At 38.2% G+C, this 25,538-nt stretch overlaps 1 protein-coding gene across 2 annotated transcripts in view; it reads left to right on the plus strand.

Annotated features, from left to right (window-relative positions):
- The window catches only part of MDGA2 (MAM domain containing glycosylphosphatidylinositol anchor 2), a 981,798-nt gene that overhangs the window by 636,133 nt on the left and 320,127 nt on the right, over positions 1-25,538 (plus strand). For both annotated transcript variants that reach the window (XM_079779348.1, XM_079779347.1), the window contains exons 5-6: positions 855-987; positions 24,187-24,456. In XM_079779348.1, the coding sequence (XP_079635474.1) occupies positions 855-987; positions 24,187-24,456 (403 nt within the window). The remainder of the gene's footprint in view (positions 1-854; positions 988-24,186; positions 24,457-25,538) is intronic.

The raw sequence follows: 25,538 nt of genomic DNA on the forward strand, positions 1-25,538 counted from the left end.
ATGAGCAAGTTTGTGTTTTTTTGTTTTGTTTTTGTTTTTTTGTAAATGAATAGGCACTGTCTTTATGTATTGTCACTAAGTGTTCTGATCCTTTTGAAGAATGTATGCAAGAGCTGTAATTTTTTTGGATTTAAATGATATTATTGAAGTAAAATAAAAGAACACATGGTTTCATACAGATGTCATCTAGAAAAAAATTAACATTTTGAAAATTGATATACCAAATCGGATATCATTGGGATACTGTTTTATCGTTTTCACAATTCAGTTACTTATGAGAGGAACTCTTGCTATTTTGAGAAGATGCATAGACTTTGGAAGGTAAATAATTCCCAAGAAACTTATTTGAATTGGGCAGGGGTTGTTTTTTGTTTTTCTTTTTCTTTTTATTGTTGTTCTTTGTGAATTATTTTTACTCTTTCAACAATTTAAGTCTTTTATTTTCATGGTTTTCTTGCTAATCAATAGTTTATATGGTATTTCTGGTCACTTGCCTTAGTTGAGTCTATTTGCAATTTTGCAGATTATCTGGGACTCCTAGACCTTGAACTCTTGAACATAACAACAACAACAACAACAATAATAACATAGTTACAGTCATGAATACTTATTTATTCAGTTTTAGATTTATATTCTGTCATTGCTCCATAATCACAAAATATTTATGTATATAAATTGAATTATATATAACTTCATTATCTTTGTTCTACCAGTACTTAAAAAGTTGGCATTTTCCTTTGAAAAACAAAATGTACAAAATTCTGCTAATAATATGATTAAGTACAATATAATGCCATGATTCATTCATTTTGATTACTATTAACTTTTTCTAATGCCCTTTTTCACATTTTTAGGGTGAAACAAAGATCTTAAAACTAAAGAATCTTCGACCTCAGGACTATGCTAATTATAGCTGCATTGCTTCAGTGAGAAATGTATGTAATATTCCTGATAAGATGGTATCATTTAGACTTTCCAATAAAACAGGTAAGGAAGTATCTCTGAAAGTTTTATGTTTATTATTAAAAATGAATATTTAATTGTTCCTTAACTTTCTTATAGTGCAAATCATTTATATATGTTTGAACAAACCATCTTTTTTATTTCTCAGAAAATTCTGTGATATCAGAAAATCTTTTGGTAAACGGGCACTGTACAATTGAATTGCAATGTGCTCCCATGTAATGTTTGTTTATATAGCATTCACAATTATTTATCGTTATTGTTGAATTTATAGATGTCACAAGAAAGCCTATATTCCGTTCAAATACATTTCTGAGGAATACTAGATTCTTCATTTAAAAATGTGTGATCTGTTTTTGTGTGTGTGATTCTTCATTTAAAAATGTGTGATCTATTTTTGTGTGATTCCAAAACTAAGTATAAGAACCTCTGTTTTTATTCTATTTCACATCGAGAAAGTTAATTGGTAATATTGAGTAAATCTTTTTAAAAAATTATTTTTTATAAAAGGTCAAAACATTAGCAATACTGACACTTAAGTTAGCTTACATTTAGTAATATAAGTCTCAGAATAAATGCAAGCATCAAGAAATTGCCAAATGAAAGAGCAAAGAGAGAGCATGTGGATGAACAATCTTTTATGATTATGTATAAACAATCAACTTACTAAATTAGAATTTCATCTGGTTTGAAAAACTTTCAGCACAATTAAGATAAAATTTTACTTTTAAATAATTATACTGAGATGAAAGTTAATCACTTTTTCTGTTAACAAAAACTTTGAGAAGTATGGGCCCTGCTATGCCTGGCTGTAGTTCCTGGTTCTGCCACTTACTAGTTCTTGGATCTTGTTGAACAAGTCACTTCGCCTTCTTTTCCTCAGCTTCCTCATAAACGCATAAAGTTGTAAAAATAAATTAATGAGTTAATATTTATAAGGCATGTGGGACACACTTTATTAGTTCTTCCAACACAGAGCTAGTCAGCAACTCTATTCAGCTTGAAAAGATTAAACCTGGGATTTTATTGAAAGACAAAAAAAATGCATACTCATATATTGATTCGTCAATATATGTTCCAAATGAGTTAATATTTTGAAAAATTCATTCTTTTATTTATTCATGTACTTATAAATCAGGAACTTATTGGGTGTTTATTATAGGTCAGTAATGATAGGCATAGATATTGACTAAAATATAAATTGCCACCAAAGTAGAGAAATGCTCTATTAAACAACAGATAAAAGTCATTAGAAGAAAGTGAAAGAAGGATGTGAGAGAGAAAATTAAACTGTATCAAGATGGATAAGAAGCACATGACAGAAACTATATTTCAGACAAAATAGAAATATAAAATCTTATAGATTTTTAAGATTTTTAAGTCTTAAAAATATCATTTCACTTGAAAAAGAATAAATAGGATATTCAGAAATAAAAATCAATGATAAACACATAAAAACTTGGTGTTATTATATTGTTTTTTTGATATGAAATGTTTTGTGAATTATGGTAAAAATTTGTATCATAACTAATTTTGTATCCTTAATTGGTTGTTTTGAGAATGAAACAAATCAACATATACAAACATTACTTAAAGACTAACAGGATGCCGAAACCGGTTTGGCTTAGTGGATAGAACGTCGGCCTGCGGACTCAAGGGTCCCAGGTTCGATTCAGGTCAAGGGCATGTACCTTGGTTGCGGGCACATCCCCAGTCGGGGGTGTGCAAGAGGCAGCTGATCGATGTTTCTCTCTCATCGATGTTTCTAACTCTCTATCCTTCTCTCTTCCTCTCTGTAAAAAACCAATAAAATATATTTTTTTAAAAAAAGACTAACAGGAACAATAAAATTATATGTATATTTTTATGGTACAGAAATGTATAGTTTTATTGGTTCTCAATGTCCCATAGCTAATGAGTGGGAACAAGATGGATCTTAATATTTAAAGAGTAGTAGTCTGCTAGCTCAAAAGGCAGAGCTTGCTTATCTGTCCAAGAGCACAGGGCACTCTCAGCTTCTGTTTCATTCTTTATTTTTTTAGGCTAAAGTATTTTATATGTAGGCTAAGCAAACAAAATAGCCTATTATTCTCTTCTGTAAATTATCTCAAAAAATTTAGATTGATGTTCATGACAAAATGAGCATCAGAATGATGGTAACTAATTGGGTTTAAAAATATAAGCTAGTACCTTGTTTGACTCTTTAGTACTCTAAGCAGGCATGTCATGTGCCTGGTGCTTTACATATTTAAACCAGATTTGCTTCAGCACTTTTCCTATCTGGCTGTGCTCAAAGTTGGGATAGTTCATGCATTTCAAATAGGTAAAATCATTGAGGTAGCTCGCAAAGTACACCAGGAATAAATTAAGCTTTCAGCATCTTCATGTAAACAAGTCTATAAACTGACAAATACGTACATACAGCCTAGTTCATTGGTTTTCTAACATTGGAAGGAGATCATAAGTCATCATTGCCATAATCATTGTGAGAGTCAGGTGCTCTTTACAGTTTTTATTCTTGTGAATCTATAAATGACATGTAGATAAAATTCCCATGTTTTTAAATTTTGACATGCAAAATGTCAGGAAAATGTGTAACTTACTGAGGGGAGAATAGTTTATTATAAATTTTGTTTCATTAGTCTGTTAATATTTTAATGAAAGTACAACTTTGGAAATAATTTTTGTAATGGAGGGCAGATATTAGAGTAATAAATGTATTTTGGGTACACAAAATTTCATTTTAACATATCTATAGTCAATTAACTTTTTAATTGCAATAATTTTATTACTGATATGCCCAATGCCCTAATGACATGGCATATAAAGATGGAAACAATGTCTGGTGTGGATAAGGATTTCTAAAAGTTTTGTAGCTGAACAATTACAAAATGGAGTACAATGCCCTTGGCTCATCACACACCTACTAAATTAGACTTTCTGGGGAATGACCTAGTTGTATATAGTTTAAACAAGTATAAATAAATGCTTTAGAAAGCAAATGTCTTTGTTACCAGGCAGTTTTTGTGGACCCATGCCATTTTGTGAATAAAATTTTAATTAATAATGATTAATTTTTAGAACTATCTGAAGAGCAATATCTGGGTGTTTTTTTAACATCAGTATCATCTGTAGACTTACTATTAATGTGTTTTCTTAAATTTTCTTCTATGAATTTGCATTATAGTGAAGCTTGTAATTTTATATCTGCCATGGTGTATCTAATCATTTGCTGGCCTCTGTTGATTACTGGCATACTATAAAAAAATCTCCCACCACAAAAATGCCATTATTTATCATACCTAATCCACCTGTCCTAGACCTTATTATAAAAATTCATAGAATTTTATCATAAAGTATTTATTGTAAACATAAATTATTATAATTTATTTCTTATCATGCACACTGCATGAATAATTGATGTACGTTGTAGCAGTGTCCAAAAGTTGGTTTAGTTGTTTTCCTATTCCAATTTGAGAGACAAAGAATTTTAGCTCTTGGATGGTAAATTCTTAATGTAGCAGTATTTTTCATAATTTATGAAAATAAACCTGTTAAATGTATACATTTAGAATATTAAATATATATATATTATAAATTTATTATAATCATGGTAATGTTGAATATAAACTATTTTAAATTTCTCAAATTATGTGTATTTCTAATATGACGAAACATAGAAATTATGATAAAATAAATTTAATTTATATAAACATACTTAAAGCACTTGTATATTGATATCTCATGATTTCAAAGGCAAATAAGAATTAAGTAGGTTACTTATATTAGGATAAAACACATATTTTATACTTGCTTGACAGGTAATGAATTCTATAAAGAAATGTGACAGGTGGGCTAATTTTACTTAATTATATAGGGCCTTTGATTGAGTCTGCACAAACTTAACATTTATAAAACTTAATGTGTCTTCCTTAAATTGCATTGCATCTAGGAATCAAGTTTGCAAAAGTATTTCTGGCTTTAGAAATAGGAGAAACTTACACTCCCTCCTTTTCTTCCTTGCTTTCTCCCTTCCTTCTCTCTTTCTTCTTTTCCTCTTCTTTTTTTTACCTCCAACCTGTTTCAGTAAATTACCATGAAAAATGATAGAAGTTAAGGAAACATATCCACTCCTCATGTTAGATAACTATTATCTGTGCTTATTGTTTCATATAACCCATAGGGAAGTTGTAAAGAATACCTAGTAATGGCTGTGAGCCTCAATTTTGCATGCTGTGTTCTATTTATGGTAGTTCTCTTTTATGTATAGCAAAATCTCATCTAGTCATCTAATGTTATGACAAATAAAATAATACTTTAGTTATAGAAATTTTAAGTGAATACCTGTGGATAATAGAAATACTTGGACATTGATACTTCCTCCTGTAAAACGGTATGCCCGTTGTCGAGATAGCCAGCTTAAGTGCAGAAGAAAGCACAGTAGAAATTCTGCTGTCATCTGCACCTCGGTAGTAACCTCAAGCATTTTTCTTACCCATTCGGTATAGTTGAGCTGTTTTTAGCATCTCAGCAATCAGTAGCACCGTTTATTTGAATCTAGATGTGTTTTTTGAACAACAATCACAGCTTTAAAGAAAGACCACATTTATGAAAAAGTCATAGTGCAAATACAATGACTTCCTCTATGTCTTCTTGGGCTGCCATGATGAAATACCACAAACTGGATCACTTACACAACATGATTTATTTTCTCACAATCTGGAGGTTAGAAGTCCAGGATTAAAGTGCTGACAGCGGGGATATATGGTGAGGCCTCTCTTTCCGAGCTTGTGGACAGTGGCTTTTCACTGTGCCTTTCCTCTGTGCTTCATGGAAGTAGAGAGGAGCAAATTCTGGTGTTTTTCCCAACACTCATAAGGACACTAGCCATATCAGATTAAAGTTCCATTCCTCAATGAACCTTATTTATTTCCTGAAAGTGCTATCTTTTAATATAGTCACACTGGGGATTACCGGTTCCACATGTGAATTTGGAGAGGACAAAGTTCAGTCCTTAACACTGTCAAAGTTCAGTCCTTAACACTGTCAAGAAGACAAGCTAACACTGTAGTCAGAGACAGACATCACTTTTGTAATAGTATAATCATACATTTTTAAAAGCATGGAAAAATTTGAATATACAGACAAAATTATGTATCAATGAACTTGTATACTATTTTTCTGATTTTATTTTTTGATATAGAGAAGTTAGAATGTGAAACAAAGGAAAAAACAAAAAAATCTCATTGTTTTAGATGAATATATGCTTAATGTATATTTTTTGTCATAGATAATTCAGGTTTATTAAGCAACATTATTTACTGCTGCAGGATCCAACAGAACACAACACATGCACCTGGCCAGAATTGCTCAGTGGTTAAGCATTGACCTATGACCCAGGAGGGCATGGTTTGATTCCCGGTCAGGGCACATACCCTGTTTACAGGCCAAATCCTCAGTGTGGGGCATGCAGGAGGCAGACAATCAATGATTTTCTTTCATCATTGATGTTTCTATCTTTCTCTTCCTCTCCCTTCCTTTCTGAAATCAATAAAAATATCTATCCTAATATATAAAAACCCAGGGTATGTAACGACCGACTGAAGGTTCAACTGAACACCAGGAGTCAGTCCTGCAGTTAGTGCTGGGTTGCCATGGCGACCCAGCACTGACTGCTGAGGGGGCTGCGGATCAGGCCCAGAGAGAGGCCCAAAGAGAGAGGCAGGGTCTGATATGCAGCCTCCATGGCAACTGTTGATCAGCCATTTTGTCTCTCTTTTCCTCTGGGCTTCACCAGCAGCCGTGCCTCTGTTTCTCTCTGGGCCTCCACAGGGGCTGCTGATCAGCCCTGCCTCTAGATCAGGCCCAAGGATAGGCCTGGAGATGCTGACTGGTATAGAAATTGACCAATCAGAACCAAATCTGGGTGAAGTGTGAGGAGCCAATGGCTGCCTAGGAGGTGGAGCTTTTGATGCTGACTGGCATAGAAACCAACCAATCAACCAAATTGGCCAGCAGGGGAGGGCAGTTAGGGATGATCAGGCAACAGAGGCAGTTAAGGGTGATCAGGCTGGCAGGGGAGAGCAGTTGGGGGCAAGATCAGGCTGGCAGGGGAGGGCAGTTAGGGGAGAGATCAGGCTGGCAGGGGAGGGACGTTAGAAGCGAGATCAGCCCAGCAGGGGAGGGCAGTTGGGGGCGAAATCAGACCAGCAAGCGAGGGCTGTTGGGGGTGAGATCAGACCAACAGGGGAAGGTAATTGGGGGCAATCAGGCAGGCAGGCAGAGAGCTTAGGGGCAATCAGGCAGGCAGGCAGAGGAAGTTACGGGTGATCAGACAGGCTACCAGGTGAGCGGTTAGGAGCCAGCAGTCCCAGATTGCGAGAAGGATGTCCAACTGCCAGTTTAGGATCAATCCCTGTGGGCTCTGGCCTAAACTGGCAGTCGGACATCTCCCTATGGGTCCCTGATTGGAGAGGGTGCAGGCTGGGCTGAGGGAACCCCCCCTCCGTGCACGAATTTCATGCACCGGGTCACTAGTATATAAATAAAAGGCTAAGCAATTGGCCGACCGGCCGGTAGGTATGATGTGCACTGACCACCAGGGGGAAGACGCTTAACACAGTAGCTGCCGAGCTGCGGTGACTTGGCAGTGGCAGTTCTTGGGTGATGCACCCCAGAACCAGAGAGGAGGGAGCTCAATTCCTTGTGGGGCCGTGTGATTCCATCTTCAGCTGTGGGTTATGTTGTTGCTGGAGCACTGTTGGCCCTGAATCTGGTTTACTGCACACTTGCGTTTGCGTTCCACATCCTGTATGACAACAACTTTGAGTGCAGAGTGCCCTCTCACACTCTGGGACCCCTCAGGGCATGTTGGAGAGGTGGTTTTGGCCAGATCCACTCTGTGCAGGCCAGGCTGAGGGACCCCACCTTGCCGGAGGGACTCTGCTCACTCTGCAGATGCCCTTAGAGCCACGCTACTGCCCCAGATGCGGCCGGCTGGGGAAGGACCACAGAAGGTTGGCTCCAGAGCATGTCCAGCCTGTGTTGCCCAGTCCCACCCCACTGGCCACCTTCTAATTAATTTCCTTTCAATGTGCACGAATCCATGCACTGGGCCTCTAGTATTTTAAAAAAGACATAACAAATACTATTAAAATATTGTTCTGATGCCATTGTTAGAGAATGAGATGTTTCCTGTAATCTTTTGCATGAATTTTTGAAGATCTTGCTTAGCTTCCCTAATGTTTACCCATCTTCAAAATGGGGATAACACAAGATCCACATAATTTACTTTTGTAGGCTGTAAGTTTGTAGGCTATTAAATAAAGAACTTTTAAAAAGTACTCGTGCATAATAAACACAATAAATAGTAGTTATAATTGGGTTGGATTGTTACCCTAGATAATAGAAAGAAGTGATAAAATTGGTATCATCAGTAATCATGATGAGAAAATGACAAGAATCTTAGGTTTTTTGCAGGGTATGATGTATAGCTTCAACCATTGATGAGTTAATCTTGAAATAAATTCATAATCATTTTATGAATTATTTTTATCAGTGGTTAAATTAAATGTTAATATTTCCCAGAAAAATCTATAGAAATGAATATGTATTCTGGCAGATTTTTATGTATCCTATTATTTGCAGAAATATTAAATAGAAATATATAGTATTACTTTGTGAAATTAATAATGGTATGTAAGGAAAGCTTCACTTTGGTGATATACAAAAGATCCTTCATCTGAGTGCTCATAATTTCCTACAGAAAGCAAACTATGTATGTCCTATTCTCATTAATGTGGCTTTAAAAATGTGAAAATATACATGATGAGTATACAGTGATCTGGGGACAGAAGCAATGGTCATTACGGGTTTCAACTTTGGTCTTCCTGAGACTGTTTCCAAAGCAACAAGGTGACCCAGATTTTTCAGAATCCTATTACCATAGTAACAGGAAGTTTGCATGTTGCTGGGATGTCCCTATACCTGTGCATTTTCTTGTCCTAGCAATGAATTTTTTAGGTTCATTATATCGAAGATTAGTTTTGGACTATTACTTCTTATATAAAATATCTCTCGTCATCTATTAACTCTCCCAGAAGAAATTATAACCCAGACCGAGTAAGTAGTTAACACTGAGAAAACAAACAAAAACACAACACTTAATCAAATGAAAGGCAACACTATTATATTTATTGAAAGGGATATAAATTATTTAAATCCTATCCTATCTCACACTTAACACAAATATTTTAGAGCATATCAAATAGTTTGTGTTTTATATGTTATTATTAATATGCTATTAGAATAATTATAATTGAAAATTTTAAAGTTTTCATAAGAATACAAAAATGCAAAATATTTGTTTTATATTTTCCCAGTGGGTTAAATGAGGGTGTGTTAAAATAAAGTAATAAAATTTTTATGCACCTGATATTATTTTATTTTTAAAGACAATGACTTAGTACTTTTCAATGTTCTATTGTTCTGGTAAAACTGCTGAGAATTGTGCTACTATAGATTATTCAGTTGCTATAAATATATTTTAGACTTCTTTCATGGTTTTTAAGCTTGCTCTCATAATTTGTATATAGAATATCTCCATGATCATTCACTGACATATTTGATTTATAGATTACTGGCTCTCATAATGAAGAAAAATTTACATATCTGCATATGGCTATTTCCATTGTTTATTCACCCCCAAATCCTCAGATGGATTATATCAGGAGTCATCTTTAGGGTCAACAGCCATCCCAGGATGTCCTGGACTCTGTGAAAATCCCACATCCTGGGAAATCCTGTAATCTGAGGCAAGCCAGTACATTTGGTCATCCAATGCTCTAACCCCCATTCAGCATAGCTCCATATAAGGTACTGGTATAAATGTCATTAGTTAATGTTGGCACATATACAGCCTTCAGCAGCTCTGCATAAAAAAGTATCTATGAGAAAGATGTGGGTGTGGATCTTGGTTCTCCCCACTGTGCAGTGGTGTGACCAATGCTTTCAACTCTGTGAAATTGCTATTCTGCTAAATCATGTTGATAATGTGCTCCAAAGTGTTTTCAGATTGATGGCAAGAGAACACTCACTCTACGATTTCATTTTATTTATCCAGATAACATCAACAAAACAAGTTAAATGAAACTAGGTGACTACCAAGAAGTAGATGCAGTCTATACCTACATAGCTATTCTTGAACTCCAAGGTCCATGCAAGGAAGGTTTCGGTGTACAGAATTTGAGATTAATACCTTTTTGTGCTTTTGTCCTTTTATGCAAGGGACTTATATTAATATTCAAGAAAAATGGAGCCAAGTACTAGTAACCTCTGGGCCTAATGTGCCTATTTGAGGGAAACTGTAAACATTGTGCCCTCACTATTGACTATGCACAAAGTCATGGGCAGGGAGACTTTTATCTCACCCAAGAGGAGATGCATCCCTGGCCAATGTTCTCCCCCAAGCTCTAAGGCATTTAAGAATATTAATTTTCCCAAAGAACCTTATCTCATTATACCTATTGTGAAGGTTAAATGAAAGTATATTAAAAGGGCATGGAAAATGGTAGACTCTTAGTTTTATGGTAGCAGTGTTTTTTAGATTTAAAAAATTAACCTTTGTGAAGAAAGCAATGAGGATTTTCAAAATCTCACTTAGTCCTTTGATTTTCCTTTTTCATTTTTATTAAGTTGAAAGTATAAATGATAGACTCTGCTGGTCTGTACTTTTGAGCAGGAATATTAAATCACAACTCTATTCCCAAATTTTCAATAGTTGAAGAAATAAGTGAATATCAATATTGTACACTCATTAAGAGCAAATTATCAATTTTCTCTTAATGAGTGTACAATATTGACATTCACTTATATATATATTATAATATATTCACATATATATATAATATAGATATGTATATTGATAGTGAGTATGTATATAACACTAGTTCTGATGCATTTTATAAAGTTATTTTATATCTTATATTGACTTCCATAATGAAGAAATCTCAACAATTTGTGTTCTTATTTGTTTTTAAAATTGTGCATACTAATCAGTACCAGGTAAATGTAAATTAAAAAAGTATTACTAGGACAACAGAAATTTATTATTAGCTCATCAAATAACATTTGTTCAGTAGATTTTTCAAATTAAAATACAGGCAAAATGCAAACAGCTTTCTTGTGGATATGCCATAATGTATGTTTTCTCCCTCATATTCTGATATGATAAAATAAACATATCATTGTTAAAACTTTATGCTAACATATTACTGGTTTTAAGGCATCCTCTGGCCTTAGCCACACCACTCATACGATGTAATACCTTGTGGTGTGGCTAGGATAACTCTTGTGGTCACTGTAAATATCACAGAGTCATGTGAGCTACCAGTAGCCTTAATATAAAGAATCTACATTAGTTCATGATGGCTTTTAATTAAGTCTAAAGAAAAGAAAGCACATGCGTGGTCTATATATTAGGATTAGGCTATCTAGTGTATTGTTACAGGGACTGGGAGGAGTGAGGAATTTGGTAGGCTGTGAAATAACAGACAGACTCAGTATCAGAAATGCAGCAACCTTTCTAATGTAAATCCAGATGCAGCGTGTACTTTCAGTTTGCTGTTGTCTCATCTATTTCCAAAGTATCACAAATATTCCAGTTCCCTCAATTTCCATTTCATGGAAAGTCTGTTCTAAGAGCTCCCTTTTATTTCAGATAACAACATCCTCTTCTTGCTTTACTTGCTACTGTTCTATTACAATAGAAAGTAGGAATGTCCAATTGTTTTGTAATATGTTTCAGCTTATGTTTTGAACAGCATTTCTTTCTGCCATCTCCTTTCAGTCACTCTGCTATAGCTGTTTATTGTACTACATGAGCATATTATTGACTGCATCCTTTAATCACATACTATACACTAAATGGGCAGTGGTCAGCAGTATTGACTTCTGATAGACGCACTGTGTATTAGGAATGTAATGATGATTATGTTGTCCTTTGTTCTATTAATGGAAACTATTACTCTAATTTGACAAGAAAGGAAGTGATCAAGACTCCAGCTATAACATTTTTGACATCGATAGACATGATAGTTGTATAAAGCTACTCTTTAAGTTTTCACTTTGGACTGGCATTGCAACATTGTTCTCAAACAAACCAGGAGTTTTAGTCAGATTAGCAAAGTACTACAAGTAGATAGTATGCTGTTATCTGAAATTATGTTATTGTTTGGATTTTTTCTTAGCAAAATCCAGCAACAGCAGTTTGCTTTATTTTTCTGAAAAGAGTTTGTAGTTCTAAAATGGTAAATACAGGCAATTTCTTATAGTTTGGCCTAACAAGGAACAATAGATAAGAAACATTTTCAAAATGATTGCCACATATTAAGTATAAATTAAAATATATGTTTCCAAAGTGAAGAAAGAAAACTTCAGGAAATAAATAAACAACACAGTTGGGAAAATAAGCAGCATAATATAGGTTATTGTTGAATTTTCTGGGGTTGAATCCACTAAGACAATATCATAGATGGAACAAAAAGTAGAAAAGATGGCTATAGTCCTTCTATTCTTATACTTTTCTTTTTAAAAATTTATTGTTGAAAGTATTACAGGTGCCTCCTTTTTTTTCCATTGACCCCTTCCACCCCACACCTATCCCCTACTCCAGGCCTTCTCCACACTAATGCCTGTGTCCATGGGTTACATAATTATCTTGATCTTGATCAGGAATACTTAATAACTAATAACCTGCCTCTTTGCATATTGTCATTCTTTTTTTTTCCTTTTTATTTAATTTATTGGGTTACACTGGATAACAAAAAAGTTTCAGATACATAATTCCACAACATATCATCTATATACTTTATTGTGTGTTCATCACCACAAGTCAAGACTCCTTCCATCACTATTTATCCCCACTTTACCATCTTACACCTCTCTCTGTCCCCCTCCTCCTGACAATCACCACACTGTTGTTTCTCTTTTTTATCCTTTTCTGCTCAATCCCTTCACACCCCCTATCCAGCCGCCCAACACACCCCCTGACAGCTGTTAGTCTGTTCTATGAATCTGCCTCTAATTTGCTTGTTAGTTTTGTTTATTAGATTCCACATAAGAATAAAATCATATGGTACTTGTGTTTCTCTGACTGGTTTATTTCACTCAGCATAATGCTCTCCAGGATCATCCATGCTGTCTCAAAGTGTAAGAGTTCCTTCTTTTTTATGGCCAAGTAGTATTCCAATCTGTAAATGTATCATAGCTTTTTTTTTTTTACCTACTCACCAACTAATGTACATTTGGGCTGCTTCCATTACCGTTTGCAACAGCATAGATGGACCTGGAGAGTATTATGCTAAGGGAAATAAACCAGTCAGAGAAATATAAGTATCACATGACCTCACTTATATGGGGAATCAAATGAACAAAATAAACTGGTGAACAAAATAGATCCAGAGATATAGAACCATGAGCAGACAGATGAATTACAGAGGGAAGGTGAGGGGGTGGGAGGGAGAGATTAACTGGGGAACTTATATGCATACTAGAGGCCCGGTCTGTTGGGATCGGGCCAAAAAATCCTGCTCTCTGACATCCCCCAAGGGTTCCCGGATTGCAAGAGGGTGGGTCTTGGGTGACACATCCCAGAATTAGGCTCCCTCCTCTCTGGTTCCAGATGCGTCACCCGAGAACTGCAGCTGCCAAGTCACTGCAGCTCGGCAGCTTCTGCACTGAGCGTCTGCCTCCTGGTGGTCAGTGTGCATCATAGCTACCAGCCGGTTGGCCAGTCAGCCAGTCACTTTTATATGTATAGATATATAGATATATAGATGTGTAAATATGTAGCTATGTAGATATGTAGATATATAGATATAGAGATATGTAGATATATAGATATCTATATATATAAAAGGCTAATATGCTAAGTGTCCGACCGCTGGACCTGTGGCTATGATGTGCACTGCACCAGGGGGCAGACGCTCAACACAGGAGCTGCCATGATGCACACTGGCCATTCACAAAGAAATGGCATCATGCACCTGGCGCCAACAAAGCAACACTTGGCCTCCCCCAAGTGGGACACAGGCCCTACCACCACCTTAAAGTGACAGCCCATCAAATTACAGCCAACATTGATGAGACCCCATGGCGCAAAATGCAGCCCACAGCCCAGCCCGGAAACAGTGGCTGTGGGTGCCGGGTAATGACGTCATGTAGCAACACCTGGCTTCCTCCCCCTAGCGACTAGCCTCCTTGGAGTTTCTTCAGCCCAGGAACATGACTTGCTTTATAGCCAGGTGCAAACATTTTACACTTTAACCAAACGACTGTGAAGCATTTTCCCATGCCTCATCTCATTTGATCCTCACAGAAGTCCTGGAGTAGGTAGATAGGAGACTTGGTGTAATCCTTTTAGCCAAAAAAACAGAGATTTAGGAAGCTTAGAAACTTGGCCCAACTGAAAAGAAGTAAGAAATGGTGGACCTTGAAAATGACTTCAGGTTTTCTCACTGCGCAGAATATAGTCAAACACTGCTACAGTTAAATATTTTACCCTTTGTCCTCCCTGCGTGATCTACAATAATAATCTGCTCCGTGTTGATATTTACTGCTGTGTTGCTGACAATTACCTGAAAGAGAAGTTGGGGTGCTTCACTGGCTGGAAAAAGTTTAGCTAAATCAGAAAGCAGGTCTAATTAAACAAGTTTATTCTATAATATAAAAGTCTCAAGTTGTCTCACACATGCGTGATACATGTAAAACTCACTGGTGCCAATCGCACGCATGTGTTTCGAACTGTCATTGTCAACCGTGGATTTGGTTGACACTTCTATTATAGAGACAGGGTGAATAGCGATATTAAAAGATTTCTTCTAATTAATTTACTTTCAACCTGCACAAATTTATGCAGCAGGCCTCTAGTATAGATATATAGATATTTAGATATATAGATATGTATAGCCCATGGACACAGACAACAGTGTGGCAAAGGCTTTGGAGCAGTGGTTCTCAACCTTCCTAATGCCGCGGCCCTTTAATGCAACTCCTCATGTTGTGGTGACACCCAACCATAAAATTATTTTCATTGCTACTTCATAACTGTAATTTTGCTACTGTTATGAATTGTAATGTAAATATCTGAGAGATGCAAAGCAAAACAACAATGAGGTACCATCTCACACCTGTCCGAATGGCTATCATCAACAAACCAACAAATGACAAGTGCTGGCGAGGAATGCGGAGAAAAAGGAACCCTCCTGCACTGCTGGTGGAAATGCAGACTGGTGCAGCCACTGGGGAAAACTATGGCGTTTCCTCAAAAAGTTAAAAACGGAACTTCCATTTGACCCAGTGATCCCACTTCTAGGAATATATCCCAAGAAAACAGAAACACCAATGAGAAAGGATATATCCACCCTTGCGTTCATAGCAGTACAATTTACAATAGCTAAGATTTGGAAACAGCCTAGGTGCCCAGCAGCCTATGAGTAGATTAGAAAACTATGGTACATCTACACAATGGAATACTATGCTGCTGTAAAAGAGAAGAAATTCTTACCATTTGCAACAGCATGGATGGACCTGGAGAGCATTATGCTAAGTGAAATAGGCTAGTCAGAGAAAGATAAATATCACATGATTTCACTTATTTGTGGAATATAATGAAAAACATAAACTGATGAACAAAAACAGAAACAGAGTCATAGAAACATCAAATATACTGTCCAACCTAGGAGGGAAGGCGGGGGGTGAAATGGTAAGAGATCAACCAAAGGACTTGTATGTATGAATATGAGCATACCCAATGGACACAGACGGGTGATGAGGGGTCAGGGCATGTGCTGGGGGTTGTGGATGGCCGGGGAGAGGTCAATGGGGGAAAAAGGAGAGTTATGTAATACATTAAGCAATAAAAAAACTTAAATAAAAAAGTATTTAATGTAATTCCCTTGATGTTTAGAGGAGCAAGCAGAGGTTCTGCTGAGTTGCATCTATTCAACATCACTTGTTAAGATTAGCTATGAATCAAGCTTAATCAAAATTACTATAAATTGAAATTATAGAATTATAAAAGGAGTCAAAATGCAACACTGTAATACAGTGTCCTCAGGATGTATAATATAAAAAATAATAATCTTTATCAGACCAGTAAGAGAGTAACTGATAAGAGTACTGTTTTACATGAATCCCTCTGTTACAATTCTGGTGATAAAAGCACCAGCTGCTTCATGTCAGCAGCTGTGGTGACCAGATCAGAATTATTGCTTTATTTGCTTGGCTGCTCTGGTGAAGCTTTAAGAGGCATAGCTGCAAGATCCACAGCAGATGGTCTTAGAACTGATGTCTTTATCTGTTCTGCTGCTGCACAATATCACACTTACAGAAGAGCCTTAAATATTGACTGATTTTTAAGTCCATACTGAATTATATGCATACTAGTTCTCTTATAACAAAAGCCATGTGTTATTTATTTTGGTTTCAGGGTCATAACCTGGCTTAATTACATGGTTTATTAGTAGTAATTTATGTGTTATACCTGAGCAAAGAATTAAGTATAAAGAAGTATAAATGATATGCTACATTTAGTGGTGTAATAAATGCCAACAGAGAAATTTTTTGTCATCACCTTGTTAGTAACATAAAGCATGGTTAAGTTTAGATGGGTTGAACATTGAGAGAATTGTCAAATTGTCATAAGTAGTATTTTTCGATGAATGGCTCATGAAATCCTGAGGCATGTGTCACATTCTTTCATGTTGGTTTTTGTTTGCTTGTTTGTTTTATTAAGTTTATGATGAATTGTTAGGGTTTAGGCGGAGTTTCTGTTCTGTAATCTTTAAATTCAACATTCTTTTATTCAATAAGATATATTGAACTCCTAATTCTTTGCCAAATTCTTTTCTGTGTCCTGTTGGTTCAAATATGAAAAATATCCTTTTCATCCTGATATAGTCCTAAATAGTTCACATTGAAAGGGTAAATGTTCTAACGTGGGAGGTGGGTATTATAAGTAGCTATGCCTGCAAAAAGGAAGAAGCAACTCAATTTGCTTGGACAAAAAACAAAGAATTTGGTGAATAATTGATATTGACATTTGAGCACGGTAAAGCACTTGACTACTAGTTTACCAGGCGGGTAAGCATTGGCAGAGAATTCCAGGCAGCAGGAATAGGAAGCTTATGCTCTGCTGATCTTATGAAGAGGACATCTTTGCATGCTGACACTATTTCTAAAATCCTAGTATCATCTAAAAAGAACAGGCAAATTTCATGGCCAACCAACTCCTTAGTTGGAAGTACTTAGCTTGGATATTTTTTTCTCCATGAGTAATGACCTTCTGGGATTCTGCAGGAGTAGCACATTGATGCTTAATTTCTTGTAAACTTGAATTAGACCAAATTTTTTCTAATATTTCATCTGTTGGAAAACAGTAAGGGACTGTTTATCAAGGGAGAGAGATATATATGGTGTGAATGTTCTTCATCATGTTTTCCCAGTGTTTAAGAAAACTTTTCAGGCTGTTAAGTATTAATAACCCAACTACTGGCATAGTTTATTAACTGAAATACATTTTTGAATTTATTATCTTTTGTTCAACTTGGAACATAAGTTCCATTTCTAGTTTTTATATTTATCTTGACCAATGACTATTTTAAAATATAAATGGCACTTGTTCTATTTTGTAAAGTCTTATTTCATTGAAGTATATTTTGGCAAACTTTTTGACTCACTGTGATCTGATGGCACAAACATCCTGATCAGAGAGCATTCTTGCACATGACTTCAGCAAGCAGGCAGATGATGGAAGTATGTGAAGTTACCTAACACAATGGGAGTTATGGGGAGAATGCTGGTTCTCGTCCTACTACTATGTAAGCTTCTGAGTGAAGGGATTCTTAGGCTCTTTGTTTACTGATATATCCCAAGTGTCTATCAGAGATCCTAGTAATACAGAGTATGTGCTCAATAAATACTAAGTGAATGATACTAGTAAATGAATGTGTTGAAATGTGTTGTACTAAGGAGAATAAGCAACACCTAATGACATTCATTCCTAATAACAGTGACAACAAAAGATACTTTGCCAACCAAACACAACCCATATAGGGAACTCCTTGTTTGGAAGCCATGGTGTTGTAAACAAGGTCACTTTCAGTAGACTTTTATGTAATTTTCCATGAAGAAACACCTTTACTCTGCTTTCAAATCTTCAAGTTTAAACTTTCAAGTTTTAAAACTGTAGGGCCATGAAACAGAAGCAGAAGTTTATTCATACGTATTTTTCTCCTCTCTTCCTTTAACTCATGCTGTACTCATATTAATTTCATTTTGTGCCACTATCCTGATGAATAAAGGTGCCCTTAATCACCACTAAACTGTTCCTTGTTCTTCTTTCTTTTTTAAAAAAAATATATTTTATTGATTTTTTACAGAGAGGAAGAGAGAGGGGTAGAGAGTTAGAAACATCGATGAGAGAGTAACATCGATCAGCTGCCTCTTGCACACCCCCTACTGGGAATGTGCCCGCGACCAAGGTACATGCCCTTGACCGGAATCGAACCGGGACCCTTGAGCCCGCAGACCGATGCTCTATCCACTTAGCCAAACAGGCTTCGGCTTGTTCTTCTTAATACTTTTCACATTATCTCCAAGTCACGACTACTGATCATTGAATTTACATGGAAAGGATGTCCAGCAGACACTGCAGGGTCCTGCCTTCTTATAGCATGTTCTGGAGGTTACTGCAGTTTCTTTTCACAGATTCCACATTCAATGTCCTCTGTCTGAAGACTTTCTCTGGACCTTGCAATGTGTTCAGCCAAAGCACAAGGTTGGGATGTTAAAAACCATAAAATATTCCTCAACTAATGAGAGACAAGAGTTGGTAGATAAACCACCCTGCTCAGCCTCCTTGCTCTTCAGAAGGAGAGTTCTGAGTATGTTTTATGTAACTGTCTCTTAGAGGTTTTCCAGTAGCAGGGAGCCAGGTTTTGTACAGTGACAACACATACATAGGTGCTTTTTTACTGCTCTCCCATTCCTGTCTCCCTTCTCTGCTCTGTTAATATGCATCCTGGAATCTCCACTCAAACACTACTTGTATCAGGACCTGCTTTGGGGGGGAATTCAAAATAAGAAAAAATCTATTTTAGCTGAGGATTTTTTTAATTGGAGTATATTCTGTTTTTTTTTTATGTTTCTCATTACTCTTTATTTTCTCTATGACTCACTTTCTAATTACTTATGGTCAAATAAATACATCTTAGAATATCTCTAACTCAAGGCAACTGACAGCTTTATATCTAATCAAAAAGTCTGGAGTGGAAAACTACACTCCTATTTAAAAATTAGAAGTCCTAATCCATGGATGGCCAAAGTCTCTAAGATGATTAGCAATACATTGTTTTCAATTTTTAAAAGCATCTTTATCTTAAATAATCAATTATGGTAGGTAGCAGTAAAAATGAAATACCCAAGAAGTCATTGATCTCAGCTAAAATTGTATTTTCTTCCTACAGAATATATTCATAATTAACCCCAAACTAAATATTTCCATCACACATCCAGAGGACCTTATGAGGAACTGACTCACTAAAATTGTAGTGGGCATGAATCTCAGTTTACAAACTCAGGTTTGAATGAATATATATGTTCTTAGTACTCTATACTTTAACTATATTTTTATATCAACCACCTATTCTGCCATAACATTAGAAATTTTGTTTCAATCAATGTGGGCTTGCCATTTCCACCAGATGTTTTAAATTAAAAACTAGAGGCCTGATGCACAAAATTCATGCAAGGGTAGGCCTTCACAGCCCCAGCTGCGGGGGCCCTCGTGGCCCAGCTGTCTCGCAGCCCCGGCCACCTCATGGTCCCACTCCCTACCCGCACCCGCCTTGGCCTGGCGCTGCCCACATCCACCACCACACACCCCGGGTTCCCCAGTTCCATGGAGCCTCCCCCCCCGCCCCCCCCCCCCCGATCAATCGCCCCGCAGAGAATAGCCTTGGCCTTTCTCTTTGGGGTGATCGCAGAGCCCCCCAATTGATCACCCTGCTGGCTGGTGGCGTGGGCCTCCCTCTGCAGGGTGTTTGTGGGGCGATGGCGCCCCCGCCCTGACCAATTACATTGCACCTGCCTTGGCTGGACTGGCGCCAGAGCGTGTCATAGCATAGTCATCCGGAAGGTCGTCCGGACGGTCATTTTGCTGTTCGGTCATTCGGTCAATTTGCATATGATGCTTTTATTATTACAGATTTTTAATGTTGACATTATTGCAGATGTACTTCTCCCTTATTAGTTCCCCCCACCACCCTGCCCAGCTTCCCCCTCCCTTGGCCGTCTCCAAATTATTGTTCGTGGGATATGCATGTATGTTCTTTAGCTAATACCTTTTACCCCCACTTCCCTTCCCTGGGGCAATGGCCAGTTCATTCCATGTATCTATGCTTCTGGTTCCATTTTGTTCATCAGTTTATTTTGTTCATTAGATTCCACATAATAGTGAGACCATGTGATACTTGTCATTCTCTGACTGGATTATTTCACTTAGCATAATACTCTCCAGGTCCCTCCATGTTGTCTCATTTGGTAAGAGAGTTCCTTCTTTTTTACAACCTTGTAGCATTCCATTGTGTAAATGTACCATTTATGCACCTCAAGACCTGGAAAATAAACAATCTGGTTAAAAAATGGGCAAAGGACTTGAATAGACACTTCTTCAAGGAGGACATACAGATGGTCAATAGACATATGAAAAGATGCTCAAGGTCACTAATCATCAGAGATATACAAATAAAAACTATGATGAGGTATCACCTCACACCTGTCAGAATGGTGAATATGAATAAATCAACAAATAGCAAGTGCTGGCGAGAATGTGGTGAAAAGGGAATCCTTGTGCATTGTTGGTGAAAATGTAGAGTAGTGTAGCCACTATGGAAAGCAGTATGGAGTTTCCTCAAAAAATTAAAAATTGTACTGCCTTTTGATTTCCACTTCTGGGAATATATCCTAAGAATACTGAAACACCAACCAGAAACAATATATGTACCCCTATATTAATAGCAGAATTATTTACAATAACCAAGATCTGGAAACAATCCACCAGATTTTGTTTAAAATGGATACAAGGAACAGACTGACACCTGCCAGAGGGGAGGAGAGAGAGTGGATTGGATGAAAGAATGTGAAGGATTATTAAACAACCATATATACATAACACATAAACACAGAGGAAAGTGTGGTGATAGCTAGAGGGAAAGGAGGTGGAGCTAGGTGGAGGTGGGCAAAGCGGGGGAATGGGACAGAAAGAGACTTTGTCTGGAGCAATAGTTACCCAATGCGGTGTGCAGATGATGTTTTATTGAGTTGTATACTTGAAACCTGTATGGTGTTGGAAACAGATGTCACCCCAATAAATTGAATTAAAAAAATAATTTCTAGGGGGTGCTATGTCTTGCCAAAGTGAGGGACATGAGGGATGAATCTTCTGATAGGCCTGAGACCTCCCTCATTCCTATTGTGTGGGGTCAGTTAGCCCGGCCTGTCTCTCTTCTCCTTCCATTCCACATGTGTCGGGCTGGTGGTTGTTCCTATCAAGTATGGAGCATTTTCTGTGAGACTCACGATGTCCTTGCATGTCTAGCCAGTCACTCTCAGTGATCTCAAACCAGGAAGGGGCGCATACGTCCTCTTTGCTCTTAAATATCCAAATGTTTGGGATTTGGATATGGGAATCAAGAGGCCAATTCTATCTCTTTCTTGTTTACACTGAAGTGTCTGTGGCTTAGCTCAAGAAAACTTTTTTTTTTTTTTCAGGAGTGGACAGAAGAATTCCCTTCTCAGAATTATTTCCTAAAATATATTTTTCATTGTAGTTATTGGGTTTAGGATTTTGGAAAAGGGCATTTCTTCTTTCTTTTCTCTTCCCTTCTTCTTTCCTCCCTCTTCTCCTCATTTTTCTCTTCCCAACCCCTCCTCCTCTTCCTCTTCATCAGCCTTATACTTATTTTTTATTATATTTTTACTAGAGGCCCGGTGCACGAAATTCGTGCACAGGGGGCAGCAGGGAGGGTGTCCCTCAGCTGGCCTGCACCCTCTCCAATCTGGGACCCCTCATGGGATAACCAGCAGTTGGACATCCCTCTCACAATTCAGAACTGCTGGCTCCTAACCGCTCACCTGCTAGCCTGATTGCCCCTAACTGCTTCTGCCTACCAGCCTGATTGTCCCTAACTGCTCCCCTGCTGGCTTGATTGCCCCTAACCATCTCTGCCTCGGCCCGCACCTGGTACCCAGGATTCCCTCCTCCAGCCGATCACAGGCACCCAGGATCTGGGCTTCCCTCCCTCTGGTCAACCATAGGTGCCCAGGCTGGCTGCAGCCTTAGGGGATGGTGGACAGGGGGCTTCGCCTGTGCTGCAGCTGCAAGTGCTGGCACCCAGGACCGCAGGGTGGGTGGCTTCTCTGTCTCCCAGGCCACAGCCAGCCACAAGTGCTGGTGCCCAGGACCACAGGGTGGGCGGCTTCTCTGTCTCCCAGGCCACAGCCAGCCACAGGTGCTGGTGCCGAGACTGCAGGGTGGGCAGCTTCTCTGTCTCCCAGGCCACAGCCAGCCGCAGGTACTGGTGCCCAGGACCGCAGGGTGGGCGGCTTCTCTGTCTCCCAGGCCACAGCCAGCCACAGGTGCTGGTGCCCAGGACCGCAGGGTGGGCGGCTTCTCTGTCTCCCAGGCCACAGCCAGCCTCAGGTACTGGGGCCCGGTTTCTCCATCTCCCCCAGGACGTGGGGCGGGTGGACATGGGGTGGGTGGCTTCTCCAGCTGGCTGCAGCCTGGGATCATAGGGCAGGCGGCTTCTTCGTCTCCCAGATCGTATCCACCCTCAGATGCTGGCACCCAGTTTCGTCTCCCCCAGGACATGGGGAGGGCGGCTTCTCCAGCTGGCTGCGGCTTGGGATCATGGGGCAGGCGGCTTCTTCATCTCCCAGGTCGCAGCCAGCCTCAGGCGCTAAGGCCCGGTTTCTCAGTCTCCCCCAGGAGGTGGAGCAGGCGGACCTGAGGTTTCTGCTGCTGGCTGCAGCCTGGGATCACAGGGCAGGCGGCTTCTTCATCTCCAGGGCTGCAGCCAGCCTCAGGCACTGGCACCTGGTTTCTTGTCTCCCCCAGGACGTGGGGTGAACCGCTTCTCCAGCTGGCTAAGGCCTGGGATCACGGGGCAGGCAGCTTCTTGGTCTCCGTGGTTGCAGCCAGCCTCAGGTGCTGGCACCTGACTTCTCCGACTCCCAGAGACCTGGAGAGGCTGGGGGGCGGGGCTGCTGCCATGTTTTCAGTTTAATTGCATACTCACTCTGATTGGATGGTGGGCGTGGCTTGTGAGTGTAGCGGAGTCATGATTTGCATATTACTCTATTTTTAGATAGGATTGATTTTAGAGAGGAAGGGGGAGAAAGAAACAAAATGATTGATTCTTGCACACCCCCTACTGAGGATCGAACCGGGGCATGTGCCCTTGACCAGAATCCAATCCGGGACCCTCTGCTGGCCAACGCTCTATCTACTGAACCAAACCAGCTAGGGCTCAGCCTTATACCTCTCTCTTTCTCTCTCTTTCTCTCTCTCTCTCTCTCTCTCTCTCTCTCTCTCCCAACTTCATCACATTTCTCTTCCAGGACCAATTTATCTATTCTATCTATCATCTATCTATTCATCCGCCATCTATTTTATTCTCATCAGCAAGCACATGGAGCATGCTAAAATGTTGGGTAGTGATCTTTAACGTTAGAGAAACTGCTATGGTGACCCCTGCTTTCCATCATTAAGTACTGGGAAGATTATAATCTGAAAATCTGATGAAGCACAATTAGTTGCAAGCACTGTTAATGTACAGAATGTTTACAGCTGGTAGTATGTGTATCTACATATGTGCTATGTTAAAAACAGGACTTCCCCTGAGGACTCCCAGACTGTGAGAGGGAGCAGGCCAGGATGAGGGACACCCTCGCCCCCCCCCCACCTCCAGTGCACGAATTTTCATGCACTGGGCCTCTAGTATATAATAATTACATATGGTTTTAATTTGATAAATACAAGAAGATTTTGACTAAAGAGAACCATACTTTATTTTAATTGTTTGAATAAATATAAAGCGTGCTGTTGAATTCTAGTTGTAGTAGATCTAAATAGGTACATGTTTTTTTGTTTATGTCTTTTAGCATCTCCGTCAATTAAACTCTTGGTGGATGACCCTATAGTTGTAAATCCCGGAGAGGCTATAACATTAGTATGTGTTACGACAGGAGGACAACCTGCACCGATTCTCAGCTGGGCCAGGTCCTTTGGGCCTCTGTCTGACAAGACTATTTTGCATGGAGGAACTTTGACCATACCTGCCATCACTTCAGAAGATGCTGGTACTTACAGCTGCGTTGCCAATAACAATGTGGGAAACCCTGCAAAAAAGTCCACCAACATCATTGTGAGAGGTAAGTTTAGAGATTATTATAACACAGATTTCTGGATGATCCAGGCTATCATAAAGCAAATAATATTTGATATAAAATATTTCCTCAAATTTGCATATATACTGTATATATATATATAAAACATATACAGAAAAATTGTTTATAAATAATGATGTCTAGTTATAAATGAAACTTGAAATTCCTAAATCTTAATCACAATGCCTTATGGTTGCATTGAATAGTTTTCATGACATACTCTTAGTGGTGCCATTGAATAGATTTGATCATATGTTCTTAGTAAAAAACAAGATTAAAATGCAATTGTAGATAGAACATTAATCATTGTTATACAGTTTGTGTGATTACTTTAGGAGTTTCACAGATTTATGAATTTAATGGTTAATAAACATTTATTAAATCCCTATTAGAAGCAGATCTTTAAATTGTGAGATTATATAGATATCTATAAAACATTAACCTGTACTCTAGGATTCTATTGTCAGGTACTAAAAATAAAATAAATAAATTTATAATCACATGATACAGTGTTTGGCAAGCATAAGCAAACGCTATAGAAATATTTAAAATATATAGTAACTTCTGGCACAGGTTATTAGGGAATATCTAATGACATTTGCACTAGGTCTTAGACAATGGTTAGAGTTGTTTAAGAGATTAGACAATGTCTTTCTCTAATCTCGATGAGATTAGAGAAAGACATTGAAAAGTCAGAGATAGTAAAAGGCAAAGTATAATTGAGGAATTGACTTAAAAGGTGGGTTACTAAGCGATGTTCTGGTGTGGGTGCCACCAGATGGTGTGGTGTGCTAGTGCTATGTATAGGTGGATGCTTTCCCTCCATTCTGGAGTATTTATAGTCACTGTGCAAGAAGAGCATATGCATCTTCAGGTCTCGCAGGCACGGTCCTGGGGTGGGACAGAGGATGGACACTGATGCCTCTAAAGTTAAACCAGACATCCACATGGCCAAGAGGACTTTTCTACAGACAAATGAAAATAAGGAAGGAAGCTAAGCATGCAAAGAAATAATATATGGAAATGAATAAGAAGAATAAATTTACAAATGGAATTATTGTGCCCTT

This window comes from Cnephaeus nilssonii (assembly GCF_951640355.1).
Source record: "Cnephaeus nilssonii genome assembly, chromosome: 1".
Lineage (NCBI taxonomy): Eukaryota > Metazoa > Chordata > Mammalia > Chiroptera > Vespertilionidae > Cnephaeus > Cnephaeus nilssonii.